The sequence below is a fragment of the Micromesistius poutassou genome (assembly GCF_964030765.1).
Source record: "Micromesistius poutassou genome assembly, chromosome: 9".
Taxonomy (NCBI): domain Eukaryota; kingdom Metazoa; phylum Chordata; class Actinopteri; order Gadiformes; family Gadidae; genus Micromesistius; species Micromesistius poutassou.
The window spans coordinates 18,105,811-18,119,110 of record NC_140279.1 but is presented as its reverse complement, the minus strand read 5'-3'; the positions used below and the strand labels follow the sequence as shown (position 1 = coordinate 18,119,110).

The 13,300-nt window shown below is 46.9% G+C and overlaps 2 protein-coding genes across 3 annotated transcripts; one reads left to right on the top strand and one right to left on the bottom strand.

Annotated features, from left to right (window-relative positions):
- Positions 1 to 329: 329 nt before the first annotated feature.
- Positions 330 to 6,625, bottom strand: LOC311352653 (uncharacterized protein). 2 transcript variants are annotated; one of them, XM_084472449.1, is made up of 12 exons: positions 6,578 to 6,625; positions 5,849 to 5,926; positions 5,243 to 5,285; positions 4,895 to 5,067; positions 4,608 to 4,689; positions 4,180 to 4,375; positions 3,825 to 3,898; positions 3,263 to 3,339; positions 3,039 to 3,139; positions 2,764 to 2,855; positions 2,116 to 2,274; positions 330 to 1,069 (listed from the first exon to the last, which is right to left on the bottom strand). In XM_084472449.1, the coding sequence occupies exons 2-12, from the start codon at positions 5,912 to 5,914 to the stop codon at positions 873 to 875; spliced, it is 1,260 nt and encodes a 419-aa protein (XP_084328575.1). In that variant the 5' UTR covers positions 5,915 to 5,926; positions 6,578 to 6,625; the 3' UTR covers positions 330 to 872. The 2 variants fall into 2 exon arrangements, with proteins under 2 accessions (XP_084328575.1, XP_084328576.1); XM_084472450.1 differs by lacking the exon at positions 330 to 1,069 and adding an exon at positions 1,223 to 1,315.
- Positions 6,626 to 6,699: 74 nt separating this feature from the next.
- Positions 6,700 to 9,241, top strand: mmachc (metabolism of cobalamin associated C). The gene is made up of 5 exons (XM_084472453.1): positions 6,700 to 6,954; positions 7,092 to 7,289; positions 7,482 to 7,637; positions 7,767 to 7,943; positions 8,373 to 9,241. Exons 1-5 carry the CDS (start codon positions 6,865 to 6,867, stop codon positions 8,565 to 8,567), a joined length of 816 nt encoding a protein of 271 aa, XP_084328579.1. The 5' UTR covers positions 6,700 to 6,864; the 3' UTR covers positions 8,568 to 9,241.
- Positions 9,242 to 13,300: the final 4,059 nt, after the last annotated feature.

Here is a 13,300-nt window from a genome sequence, read left to right as displayed (position 1 = left end):
AAATATCTGTTGCTCATGGGATTCATTCAACACCAATGTGAAACATCTTATTCGATACAGGATATATATATACATATATACATACATACATACACATACACATATATATATATATATATATATATATATATATACACACACATACATACATACATATATATATACATTCATACACAAACACTTGATGAACATCATAATACATGTATATTTGGTGTGATCAGGTCACTCGATTAAAATCAAATCAAATATGACAATGATGATCACGATTTGTGATTTGTTATCTAATTTCAATGACAGAATTAAACAAAATAGTCGCTGTGGGAGAACAATTTACTGCATCTGCAAAATGGCGGCTGCCTCGGGCAGCGTGCTCCCAGCAGTACAGTCCTCCTCCTCCACATGTGCAGCTGGTTAAAACACATTCGTCTCCAGAGGCCGATCAGCCACTGCTGATTACGTTCCTCAGCCAGGATCCACTTCAGACAACCCGGAGCTGACTCAGCCCAATGAAGGAGGGCCCTGGCTATTGTGACCGGGCAAGCGAGCTGGGTGAAATACTGCTCAATAACACCGTTGAACGGATAATTTACCGAAATACAAGATCACGTAACGCGGTTTGACATGAACGACCAAAGCCTGGTCCGTTTCAAGTATCAGAATTCAATTATGTTTACCGTTTTCGGCTATCCTCATACATACAATCAGGACAACAGATTCTCGACGACATTCAAATGAGACGTTTTCCAAAATGTCTCATCATTAGAATACATAACCGAGATCGCACAACCCAAAGTAATTGAGTGTAGCGGACCTCTGGTAGGAACAAACGGAACAAAGTGAACACATCCTTTCAGTATGACATTTGGAAAATGTCAGAGGTCATCAAGGCTAAGGTCAGACCCCAGCCCTAGGTGGACGTCGTCATCATCATCATCTAGATCGTCATCATCGTCGTCGTCTTCATCATCGTCGTCTTCATCGTCTCCCGGGTCGCCGCTTGGGCCGGCGATGTCGGTGCGTCTGGACCGCGTGCTGAGGCGTACTCGCGGTACACTCTTCTGCCGAGGCGCTACACAGCAGTGAGGACAGGGAAACGCCGATAGGGTTGAGTGGTCGTTTGTACCTCTGTGTACCCCCTCGGCAGCTCTCTGCTCTGATGAGGATCAAGCCGATGATACGATGATGATGATCTCTGGGGTCTTTCTTTGGGTGTACATACAGACAGGAGTAGGGGTGTAACGATATAGGGTATTCGTAGCGATATTTTTCGGTAGGGGTCTTAACGGTTCACGATTTCACGTTTTCATTTCGGTACCTACAGAAAAAATATATATAAATATATTTTTTATGATTTTATTTTGAAAAATGTTTTTTTTATTGATTATCACACACTCTGTGACGGTCTTGTCTTGTCCTGATGTTTTGTGTTGAGGACCACAATGGAAACTTGTCCTGGACTTTATTGTGTTTTTATCCTCAATTCATTTGTGTAAAATTTGATAAAATTTAATGAATCAAATTAAAAAAAGTTGAATCAATTTTTTTTTTTTTTAACTGCTGTACCGAAAAACCTACTGAACCGTGACTTAAAAACAGAGGTACGTCCCGAACCGTGACTTATGCGTATCGTTACACCCCTAAGACAGGAGTGAGCTGGAGACGAGCCTAGACGAACGACTAAATAACAAACGGAACCAACAGACGCATTGAAATGTTTCAGGAGTTTCAGGATTGCACCACATGGAAAAGGGAATGACTGTAGAGATTTCAGATAAGGAAAGTACTTTGACCGCTTTAATGAGACGTTCAAATGGGCCAATTTGTTATTCCCGTAATCCCCCCCCCCCCGCTTTTCTCTGCCCACACCATCTCTCCGCTGCATAGCACTGAATGGCCCCGACCAACAAGGCCCCCGATAAAGTCTCCACAATGAGTCAGGATTGATGGCATGAATCAGGCAATGCGGGTCTTAACAGATGTGTGGGGGAGGGAGCGTGGGAGGAGGTAGACCGGGAACCCACTGCTTCAGACGAAGCACCTCCCTCGTGTCGTTTCCGTTAAACCGCACCAAAAAAGGTTTCGTCCGGAGAGGGGGGAGAGTCTTTCGCTGCTCACCTGGTTCGTGGTCGTCCAGCCACGACAGGTCGTCGGAGCTCACCTCCGCCAGGCTGGGCGTGGGGCTGAAGTCCTCAGAGTCGTCAGAGTCTTGCTGCTCCCCCCGGGGCTCCGCACCGCGGCTGCCGCGGGGCTGAGCACCGGGTGCCGAGGGAGGAGCTTGGGATGCGTACAAAACACAAAAGAGTTGTCGAGTTCATTTGCAGAGCACATGGGTGAGGCACGCAGTGAACGAAACTAAGTAGGTCAGACGCAGTGGATGAGAGTGCATGTAGAAGTAAACACAGCGCAACCAAATGTTTACGCACGCACGCACGCACGCACGCACACGCACACGCACACACACACACACACACACACACGTCAGGAGGATTCAAAAGCTAAGGAGACGTTTTTAACTTGACGTAAAAGTGTTGGAGAAGAAGGGCTTTCCACAAAGGCCGGAGCTTCAGTCCGGACCACGGAATGACCAGGAGGCCTTGGTCATGTGACCTGATGACCCTGTTGTAATGTAGGACAGAACGTGTGTGTGTGTGTGTGTGTGTGTGTGTGTGTGTGTGTGTGTGTGTGTGTGTGTGTGTGTGTGTGTGTGTGTGTGTGTGTGTGTGTGTGTGTGTGTGTGTGTGTGTGTGTGTGTGTGCGAATTACCTGATGTGTGTGGCGGCCGTGCGGCGGGTGTGGACCGCTCTTCTCTGAGCATCAGGCGGCTGACCTCATCTCTCAGGTCTGACATGCTCACTCTGTTGAGAAGACGTGAACCGTACGTCCCGGCGAGAGACTGAATCAAGTCGGTATGATGATGACGACACATGACAACACACACACACACACACACACACACACACACACACACACACACACACACACACACACACACACACACACACACACACACACACACACACACACACACACACACACACCTGATCTGGCGGACCTCTTGCTGTGTGCGTGTGTGCTGCGCTGCGGTCTTGGCCAGGTCCAAACCGTGCGTTCTGTTGGTGTCTGTGACCTGCTCCAGTGTCTGGGTGGCAGGATGAGAGTTAAAAAAAATAAAAATAAAAAGCTGGATAAATAAATAAACAACAAACCAACAACGACAACAACAACAAAAACCCCTTGAAAAGCGTCTGCTTGTTTGGTTGACCTTGCAGCTGCGTTCGTACTGTCTCCTGGTCTCTCGGACCTCCGACTGCTGGAGCAACATGTCGTCCTCCTGTCCCCCTGTTGGGGCAGGAGAAGAAAGACATGAAGGGACAGAAAAGAGAAGCGCTGAGCAAGAGCCGGCTCTTGAACGCGATACGCAAATCGCAAAGGCTGAGATAAAAAAAATAATTATTATATATATATTTTTTTTTTTTTACTTACTGGAGATCAGTAAGATTTGTATTTTTTTTTTTTTTATACAATTCAATAGTTAAATTAATATGTTATAATGTCAATTCATGCATCAGTGAATCTCAACACATCGGCCTGGCCTAACAGAAAGAGCAGTTTATACGTTGACTGCTTCCAATGTCGTGTTGGTCGTACTACAGAAAGATTTATTGCTTGTTGAGTGAATAATACAGAACATCAAAAAAAAAAAGAAAAAAATAATGGCATACTAAATCGCAATCGCAATATTGGTTGAAATAATCGCAAATAATAATTCGATGTGTTTCCCAGCGCGGTGTGAGCGGACGTGAGCAGTCTTGCGTGAGACTCACTGAGCCGAGCCTTCAGTTGATCCAGCTCCCTGCGCAGGTGCTGCAGCTCCTCGCCCTGGAGCTTTGAACTAAAACTGTGAAAAGAGAGAGAGAGCGCGGAGGAAACAAAGACGAGAAAAAAGAAAAAGGAACATCAAACTTTTTCTTGGGTTTTATCCAAGTCCTTTTTTAAGCGGGACAAAACCCAATTCTAATGACCCACTTTGAAAAAGAAGCAAAGCCTCATTGAAGGAAGGTGAATACATACATGTCCTACAGCTCAATCATAACAGAGAGGGGGGAGGGGGGGGGGGGTGGGGGGTGGGGAATTAAAAGGAATCGTTTTATTCCGAAAAACCCCCACCCCCGTGTTTACCTCTCCTCCAGGTTGCTTAGCGACGTCGCCCTGGTGATGTGGCCCCGGAGAGTGCTGAGCTCACGTCCAATCTCTCTCCTCCACTGCTCCATCATCCTCTCCGTCCCGGGGCTCTGTCCCCGCCTCGCGTCGTCCCTCGCTCTCTCCCTCGCTCTCTCCCTCTCCGTCGACTCCTCCCGCAGGCTGCAGATCTCCTCTGGGTGACACGGCGTCACTTTGTGAGCAACGTTTGCATTATTCATAATAGAATTGTTGCCATATTTACACTTTTTTTTTAAATTCGGGTTTGAATACAAAAGTTGAGTGCAGGTTTTTGGGGCGTTTGTATGTGAGGCTGCACAGTGAGCCAGCAAGGCCAGCCATTGTGGCCGAGTGAAGACGTCCCGATAATCGCGGATATGAATCTAAAGTCTGATTTGTGAAACTACCTTCCAGGAGGCGAATGCGGCGTTGCTGAGAATCCCTCTCCCTCTCGACGCTCTGAACCTTCTTGGTGAGAGACTCAAGTGCCTTGAAGAGGGGAGGGGGTTCAAAAGAAACGTAACAACACATCTGTTGCAGTAACAATAGAAAACGTAAGCTACTCAAAACACACTGACTAAATGTTCACCACTGTAGTGGTGCGTGCTCTGGCTTGTAAAATCAATGATACGAGCAGGAGAGCCTTGTGTGTGGTTGTTGCACAAGGGCACTACACACATACAGACACACACACCTGGCTCTGCACCTGCAGTTGAGTCTGGATGGCAGCCAGGTCTGCCCATTGAACCGCCGGGGGGAGAGATGAGGAGGGCTGCTGGAGCATGGGTGCTCTGGTGGCAAGGAGAGGAAGAGCGACGGGGTGCAAACCTGGGTCAGAAGAACGACCATCCCTCACCGGAAACAGATCTGACAGAGGAGAGGAAATGGGGGGAAGCGTACAGAGCGGGCTGATCTAAATAATTATCTTTCCAGTTGCTACACACCACCCACAAATGCAAATTGGGTTTATTTGTGCCAAAAACTACCGATATATAGGTCATCCTTTACTATTTCAGCCATGTATGAAACTGCATGTAACCACCTGGACTTCCTTTGGAGAATTTCCCTGGTGAAGTCAGTCTTTCCTGTGAAAACAGACAAAAAAAAGGTGATATTCACAGGATATCCTTTGAATTTATTTGAAATGTAGACAATTTAAGCACTGGGTCCCAATATTGTGTAATGTTGCAGTGCCTCTTGCTCCTTACAAAAGGAATGACCCTTGAGTCTAACCGGAATCTATTTACAATTCATGAATCATTGTTGCTATTTTTGATATACTTCACAGACCACGATAAACACAGCAGTTATGTTTATCTGCACTATAAACAGTAAATGCAATGACGTGTTCAGATTTCACATCAGCCTCTTTTTTTTTTACCTTTAACCAGAAGAAGAGGAAACAGGACTAAACTATTATTTTTCTACAGGCATATCCTCATCAACTAAATCGTCCACGGTTCCGCTTAAAGCAATGGCATGTATCTTGGTGGAGCTACACCGCCATCTACAGTTAAGATTGGAAAGTGTCACATTATATTTGCATGGAGAGGTTCAACTATCTCTAAAATACTCGTCATTTGAACCAAAGAAGGAAGCATGAATGTGTTTTACTTTTCCTCTTGATCACTTCATGTATCCAACCCACCCGCATCTTGGCCACGCTGTCATCTGCGGCGGACAGGATAGAGCTCAGCTGATTATCCCAGTTCATCTGGCAGGAGAACTAAAAATAAACACATGCAAATGTCAAAAAAAAAAAAGTATTTGTTTTCTCGCATAGTTAACTTGATTCCCCCCCCCCAGCCCCATATGTGACAGTGTGGGGTCCATAATCCATTGTACTGTCTAGGGGCAACAACAATTACATGACATCATGATCCTTGAGCTACTGATGGGACACAGAGCCACGGATGATGATGATGATGATGTGGTGGTGGCACAGTGAGACACCCGAGACGCGTTCACAGCTGCCGGGGATAAAGTAACAGGCTGGTGTGTAACGTTACTCGACACCTCACAAGAGGAAGAATTACAATGGTACCGCTCGCTAATGTGGTGATGACAACTCAGTGCCATCCGTTCAATACAAGGTGGAGACGATCCTAGTGATCCTAGTCCCATCGGGTCTGATTTTGCGTTGTTTGCACACTAAATACGTATAAACCAGTACATGGTTACACGGTTTAGCGCAAAGGATTATAGTTATCTTACGTTAGCTGAATGGGAGTTTGTCCTTAAATCAAGATCTGCGTCAATACGGTCTACAATGCCGAAACTGGCGGCGCAAAACATCAATAGGTTATTGAATATGGTCTCTTTAGGTAATACAGCGACATGTATAACATCTTTGACCGAATACATCTTTGCTACTTACAAATAAACGTGCACTCGACTTTTAAATCCAGGAGCCCATAACATCTACGTCATTACGTCACAGCCCATAACATCAACGTCATTACGTCACGCGTAGACGTGTGACGCAATGACGTCGATGATGTTACTCTGCTCCTGGATGACACACATTTCATAACATGCGTTTAGCAAAGAAAAAGTAAGAAGTATTCGTGTTGTTCAAACCACAGGACACAACAAAAAAAACTATCCTATTACCCCATAATCACTAACTATGAGGCTTTGGTTCGCGTTGGGCATTCAGAAGCAATGGCGTCTCCCACTGTCACCTTTGAGACTGTTACACGTTTATTAGACGACTCCATATCAAATCTGGGCTTTGAAAGTCACGCACTAAAGGTATGGTTGTCCTCCTCACAAGTATTAACGGAGATGTAAACGTGTTGCGAAACTTGCTGACTCAAAAGTACGAGTCTTGATGAGAACGTTTGTTAACGACTTGCTGACTATTGATGTCTGGTGTTTGGAAACGACAGATCGGCTGGTACAACGACGTACTGCCCGCCCCGTTGCGCCAGCCCCACCATGAGGACACCTTGGCCGTGGTGGTGCTCAGCACACCTGACATGTTTGAAAGAGCCTTCCTACCTTTTATGGAGCAGGGATGCTGTCAGGGTGTGTCGGACCCGATAGACCAATGTGTCAAACACACCATCAACTCTGCTGTCTTGCAGGTAATGATTGTGTGCGCTATTGGCACTAGTATAGTAACTTAAGGGAGTAACCCGGGTGCCACGAGTTTGGAGTGTTGGGGAAAAGGACGTGCTCGGTGTGTTAGTTAAATATAACTTGCATTGTACTTGGTGGTGTGTGTGTGTTTTTTTTTACCTTCTGCAACTTTACAATCCAACCTCTCCCAACAACAGTCGTTCCCGGGACAGAAGGTGGAGGTGAGTTACGACTATGAGATGCGTCCCGCGAGCCGAAAGCCAAAGTTCCTGGCTCAGACAGCTGCCCATGTGGCTGGAGCGGCTTATTATTACCAGCAAGCAGATGTCACCGACCACCCATGGGGTGACAAGGTAATATGAACATACTAGCAACGGGATTTTTCTCTGCAAGCTAAAAAAAACAACAACAACCATTTCCAATCCTAACGGTTCATTGAGCATCTTGTTTTGATGCACCTCCTCCTGTGTCGACCCCTACAGAAAAAGTTTGGGGTGTGTATCCACCCCCGGTTTGGGGGCTGGTTCGCCATCAGAGCCCTGCTGGTGTTGGAGGGCATGCGGGTGGGGTGTGAGGGCGTGCAGCGCAGCCCTCCCGACTGCGTTCCTTCCAGAGAAGCCAGGATCCAGCTTCTGGAAGACTTCAACCTCCGCTGGCAGGTAGCGCGCTCGCCGCCTCGTCGGGTCACCAAGTGGAAAGTGAAAGGGTGGTTACGTGGTTATAATGGGGTTATAAATAGGTTATAATGGCAGCCGTTTAAAGAATATTGTGTATATATATTTTTAATATATATATAATGTGTTTTATATAACACGTATATCAAAAATAACATGTTAATCGAAAATAAGAAAATACATTTCTATAAAAAAACCCTCAAATCAATCCAAACCTAAGCAAGCCGTTTGCAGATACAGATTGGGACCAATAGCTACTCACAATATTTAACACGTGTGCGGTATGTACTCCGTCAACGCATGCCGTCTGTCCGGTGCTTAAAGGTAGCATTAACGCTCCTCTGCAACAACACGATGTTCGTCACAAAAGAGGCGTCAGAGACTAGCCCGCTGCCCGCTGCTTGCTGTTCCCAGGACTGGCACTATAGAGATATCGTCGCTCCGGTCCAGAGATACTCCCAGAGGCAGATGGACTACTTCTCCACCCGCCCGGCCCAGCGCTCCTCTCTGCTCCAGGCGTGGGGCTTCCTTCAGAAGGAGGAGGAGGGCGGAGGCCAGCTGGAACCCGGGGCCCCGGGGGCCCCCATCCCCCACAGTGGGCACGGGTGAATGAAACGCGATCGGACCCCGTCCACGCCGGATCTCCTAATTGCACTACACTTCCATACTGCTGTGTAGCGCAGTGCCTTCTCATACGGCTTCTGATTGGGGTTGTATACTGTACGTCTATACACACGTAGATTGCTTTGTAAAATATCAGTGGTATAGCGGCGACACGGTCCCCGGGACTCCAGTGGGACCCCAGGGCACTGATTATGTTTTGTGACTTGATGTTGAAACCCTTCTGCAAAAAGTGCCTGATAATGTTGTTTTAGACAGTATTTACTGTCAACTGTCCGCATCTGAAACAATTAATGATATGATATGATATACATTTTTTTTAACGGTACACTTCATTACTATCCCAAACAAGAAGAATAAAGGTCAGAGTATTAATGACTGGTTGGATAAGGTCAGCACTTTACCTAATTTACCATCTGGGATGAATAAAGTAAATCCCACCTCATAGGACGGCCCGCCAGAGTTACTCACGATTACACATTTACTGTTGCAACTCTAGATGTCACTGTTTTCCTTTTGATAATCCAGCTGGCGTACTACACGGAATCCCTTGTAAGATCTAAGTGTCAGACAAAAAATATATATATTTTAGAACGTCAATGTTATGAATGTTATTGCATCTCTTACGGCATTAATTGAAAAGCATTGTTCCTGCTCGCCAATTCCCCTCGCCCCCCATCTGCCGCCCCCCCCCCCCCCCCCCCCATCTAATTAAAAACCCATCACTTTTTAACTGTGCTGCGTGTTTCCTTCGTTCCTATCGCTCTGTGTTTAAATCTCAATCTCATCTCTCCCTGCTGCATATCTCCATGTGTAGCTCCCTTCCCCTGCTCTCTCTCTCTCTCTCTCTCTCTCTCGCCTCAGCGTTCGTTCGTTCCTCCTCTGGTTACTGAATCAGCAGTTCGGAGCAGTGTGCCGCATGCTTGCAGAGAGCCCAGCTACAGAGTTAATTATGCTCCCACAGATACTCCGTCTCTCCCCCCCACTTTTTTTTTTACATTATCCCACCTCTGCCATACTCTCTATCTGAGTATGTGTGGACTTTAGCCAACTCTGCACATAAGGGCAGAGCTGTCACTCGAGTATGGTCACGCGTTGTGTTAGAAGACCATTTCCCCGCCGTGATGAATCTACCAATCCAAATCTATTTTTGGCTACATGCATGGCTTAGTGCGCCTGAAACTATAGGTCAATGATACTTTTCCACCATGATTGAACAGTGGACCTTGGCTGTACTTTAATGTGTGTATGATGTTGTACTTTCTTGGAAAATCGACTTTGTTTCTTCAGCAGAGGAGAACAAATGGTGTCCAGAAGGCAAAACACTCTGGTGGGGTTGCTGGAGTTTTGCTTGCGTTGGCAGAACTGTCAAGAAAGCCGCGGAGCAGAACCACGAGCCGCTCCGCTGTCCTGCAGTCCGGAGGCCTCGCTCTTCACTCACAGGGGCTTCAGAAATCTGAATACTAAATCCACATTTCACGCATGCACGCGCGCACAAGGTGCTTTTGGTGCAGTACGTGCAGAGATGCATACCATCATGTCGCTGGTTCACGTGTACCCAGCTCTTCTTGTTGGCTGGTGCCCAACACCCGTATGAAAGTGACAGTGACCCTAACGGTAGTCATCCCAGAGTCAAACTAACATACTGTTACAGAAGGCTTACAGACAGCATAGGCACAGCTTGAATCACATAGATGAACATCAGTCAGATCAAAGAAGAGATGTAGAGAAACAAGTGGGATAGTGTGAGATGTTATTTAAAAAAAAAAAGCAGAGAAGAGAGATGAGTGGTGTTTCATGAGTAGTGGACCAGTGAGGCGCTGCAATCCACCCACTCACACTAGTTAGACAGCAGAGGAGAGGGAGGAAGGGAGAGAGGGAGGGAGGGCAACAGCACGCTAGCAACAAAGCAAGGGCTGGCAGGGGCCGGACTGCAAGCAGGAGAGGGTTTGGAGGAGGGAGGGGGAGATTTACAAACAGAGCAAAGAGCAGGGAAGTTAATCTTTCCAGTATGGATTCCGGGTGTGAAGACGAATGAGAGAGAACGAGGCTAGAGATGAGAGAAGTGGAGGAGAGAGGGAGGGAAGGACGAGAGGAAACCTCAAGAGCGGTGATGGTAACACTGCATGATGCATCAACTGAGAGTTTCTCTTTTCCCTTTTCGTTTTCCTCAGAATTTGTTGAACCCTTTACAGTAAGAGACAAGATGGTCCTCACAATGCCATACAGCCTCTCGCTCCCTCTCTGACTCTAAAGAACCCTCTTAACTGTGTGTGTGTGTGTGTGTGTGTGCGTGTGCTGGGGCACATGCTCTTGTGTGCATGTGCGTGTGTGTGTTTGTTGCCAGGCGTTTGAGCTCAGAGCGGTTCCCCTTATCATCTTTCTTGGATTAGCATAATTAGCCAGTACCACATCTTAGAATTCCTCCATGCAGCCAATCGGCACTGGGGGTTGTGTGGACCAATAGGGAGGCTGGTGTTGTGGATGGAGGCGGAACGGTCAGCCGGGAGGGAGGGAGGGTAGGGTGATGGTGCTGCCGTGGGACGAGAGAGTGATGCCTGATTTGGAAACCCAGGCAGGCTGTTAAAGTGGAAGTCCCCTGTGCTCCCAGCGCTGCACTCTGCACAACCCCCGTAGCGCACGCCAGCCGCACGTGCACTCACCAGCAGGCATGTCAACAAACAAATTCTTTCTCGGTTTTATTAAAATACAAAACTCACACACGCCATAAAGAGCCATTGTATAAATAGTTTCATATCAACAGTGACACACATGCACTCCCGATTCCCTGACCATGACAAACACTCGGAACCAAAAAACTCGTTGGCAAGATGAGTGACAATAAGCCGACATGAGCTCATTTGCATGAGTCTTGCACATTGGCAGAACCGGGCGTGCAAGTATGAAATTCAAGAGGCAACCTCCCCGCCATGTTGTGTTCGCTGCTCCAGAAATGGAGCCAAGATACTTGGCTGGCAGAGCTGTCTGTGTGTGTGTGTGTGTGTGTGTGTGTGTGGATGTGTGCATGCATTGATGAATACAAGGCAAATGTGTGGAGAGCCTTAAGTGAACATGGTGACCAGAGAGCTGCTGCATATATAGTACAGTAGTAGTATCGTTAAAGGCGTGGAAGGGTTAACAGAAATAATAGGATGTTTGAAAGCTGACGCAGATGCTAGAGTACCTGGCAGGGTGTCAAGGCTTGTGCAGGGAGTTGAACTCAAATACAGAAATCAGCCTCAGCGTAGGTGTACAAGGAAGATTTACTGAATGAAAATAGGCCGGCACGCCAACAACGAACAAGGAACCGACATGTTGGGACAGAAACTAGGGAACTTAAATACAACTTGAACACAGGTGAACAGAATGATTCATTAACAGAGACAGACGTATTAAATGACGGAAGGAGAAACAGGTAGTGGATGGGGTTGGGTCAGGGTCGCTACACGTGGTCCGTTTGTGGGGAAACCTCTGCACGAACTAACGTTCGGTGTGGTTCATCGACAGAGCAAAAGTCAGCAGATGTTAATTCCTGTGTTACTTTATTATCAGCAAACACTGGTTGGACGAGTATCTGAGAGACATACCACCGCTAATGAAGTGTTTAGGATTGTCACCTACGGGTGATTGACTTCCAAAGTCCTATTAAATGTATATATCCTTAACTCTTAAGAGTCATTTATATGCATAATCATGGAGGGACCCTCTGAATGATTCCTGCCGTTGATTAAAAATACTCCCAGAATAAATGCTCTGTTTCCCACGTGACTGTTGTTTGGGCCGTGCTTAGTAGCCCGGGTACCATGTAGCTCATTTATTAAACAATGTGTCATATTTTCTAATAAGCAATGAATATGCCCCCTTATGTAAGATCAGACACATACTGGCTGGGCTTCGCCCCTGCTCTGTGTGTATGTGTGCCTTTGTGCATGCGTGTGTGCGTGCATGTTTGTGTGTGCATGCGTGTGAGTGTGTGGGACGTGCATGTGTGCGCCCTCTCCACACGGAGAAAGAGCTTATGTGTGGTAATTTGAAGCTATTACTGGTCTGTGGTTCGTGTCATTACCTCAGAGAACGCTACGCGTAGATTGACTGCCGGTGTTGTACAGGAGAGGAACACGTTAGAGTAAAGCCAGAGCTCGGTCTGCGTGTTATGACTGAGGAGAAGCGGGTGACGGCTCAGGCAGCAGTGGAATGCTGTAGAGACGAACGCACACTGGGCCTTGGGCAATCGGACTGAGTGCAACGCTGAGAGTTACAGCATGAGTAAGAAATTTGCATACTGTGTGTGTGTGTATGTGTGTGTGTGTGTGTGTGTGTGTGTGTCTGAGTACGTGCATGTGTGTGTGTTTATGCGTGTGTTTGTGTGTCATCCTCATCCACCCACTCGGGTGCAGCCACTTTTGTGCAACATAAGCACCACATAGCCTGTACTACTGCACCATGCACCACCATGCACCGTGCGGTGGTCGGGCAAGTCAGTTTCTGTGTTATTATCGTGTATGTGCGTGTGCGTGTGCGTGTGCGTGCGTGTGCGTGTGCATGTGCGTGCGTGTGTGTGTGTGTGTGTGTGTGCGTGTGTTTGTGTGCATTTAATCAACTGAATAAAACTATTCAAAGAATATTCTGCTGGTGCAAGCAATATAAATAAAATGTTGCTACCGCTTCTCGGTTCAAAATGATGCATGAATTCAATGTTGCTATCCATGGAATTGGAATTT

Coding starts and splice junctions, on each gene's coding strand:
- mmachc (XM_084472453.1), top strand. CDS start 6,865: ATGGCGTCTCCCACTGTCACCTTTGAGACTGTTACACGTTTATTAGAC. Junction 7,638..7,766: donor ACCACCCATGGGGTGACAAG/GTAATATGAACA, acceptor CGACCCCTACAG/AAAAAGTTTGGGGTGTGTAT. Junction 7,944..8,372: donor ACTTCAACCTCCGCTGGCAG/GTAGCGCGCTCG, acceptor TGCTGTTCCCAG/GACTGGCACTATAGAGATAT.
- LOC311352653 (XM_084472449.1), bottom strand. CDS start 5,914: ATGAACTGGGATAATCAGCTGAGCTCTATCCTGTCCGCCGCAGATGAC. Junction 3,899..4,179: donor CTAAGCAACCTGGAGGAGAG/GTAAACACGGGG, acceptor CTCTTTTCACAG/TTTTAGTTCAAAGCTCCAGG. Junction 1,070..2,115: donor GCTGGACGACCACGAACCAG/GTGAGCAGCGAA, acceptor ACTGCTGTGTAG/CGCCTCGGCAGAAGAGTGTA.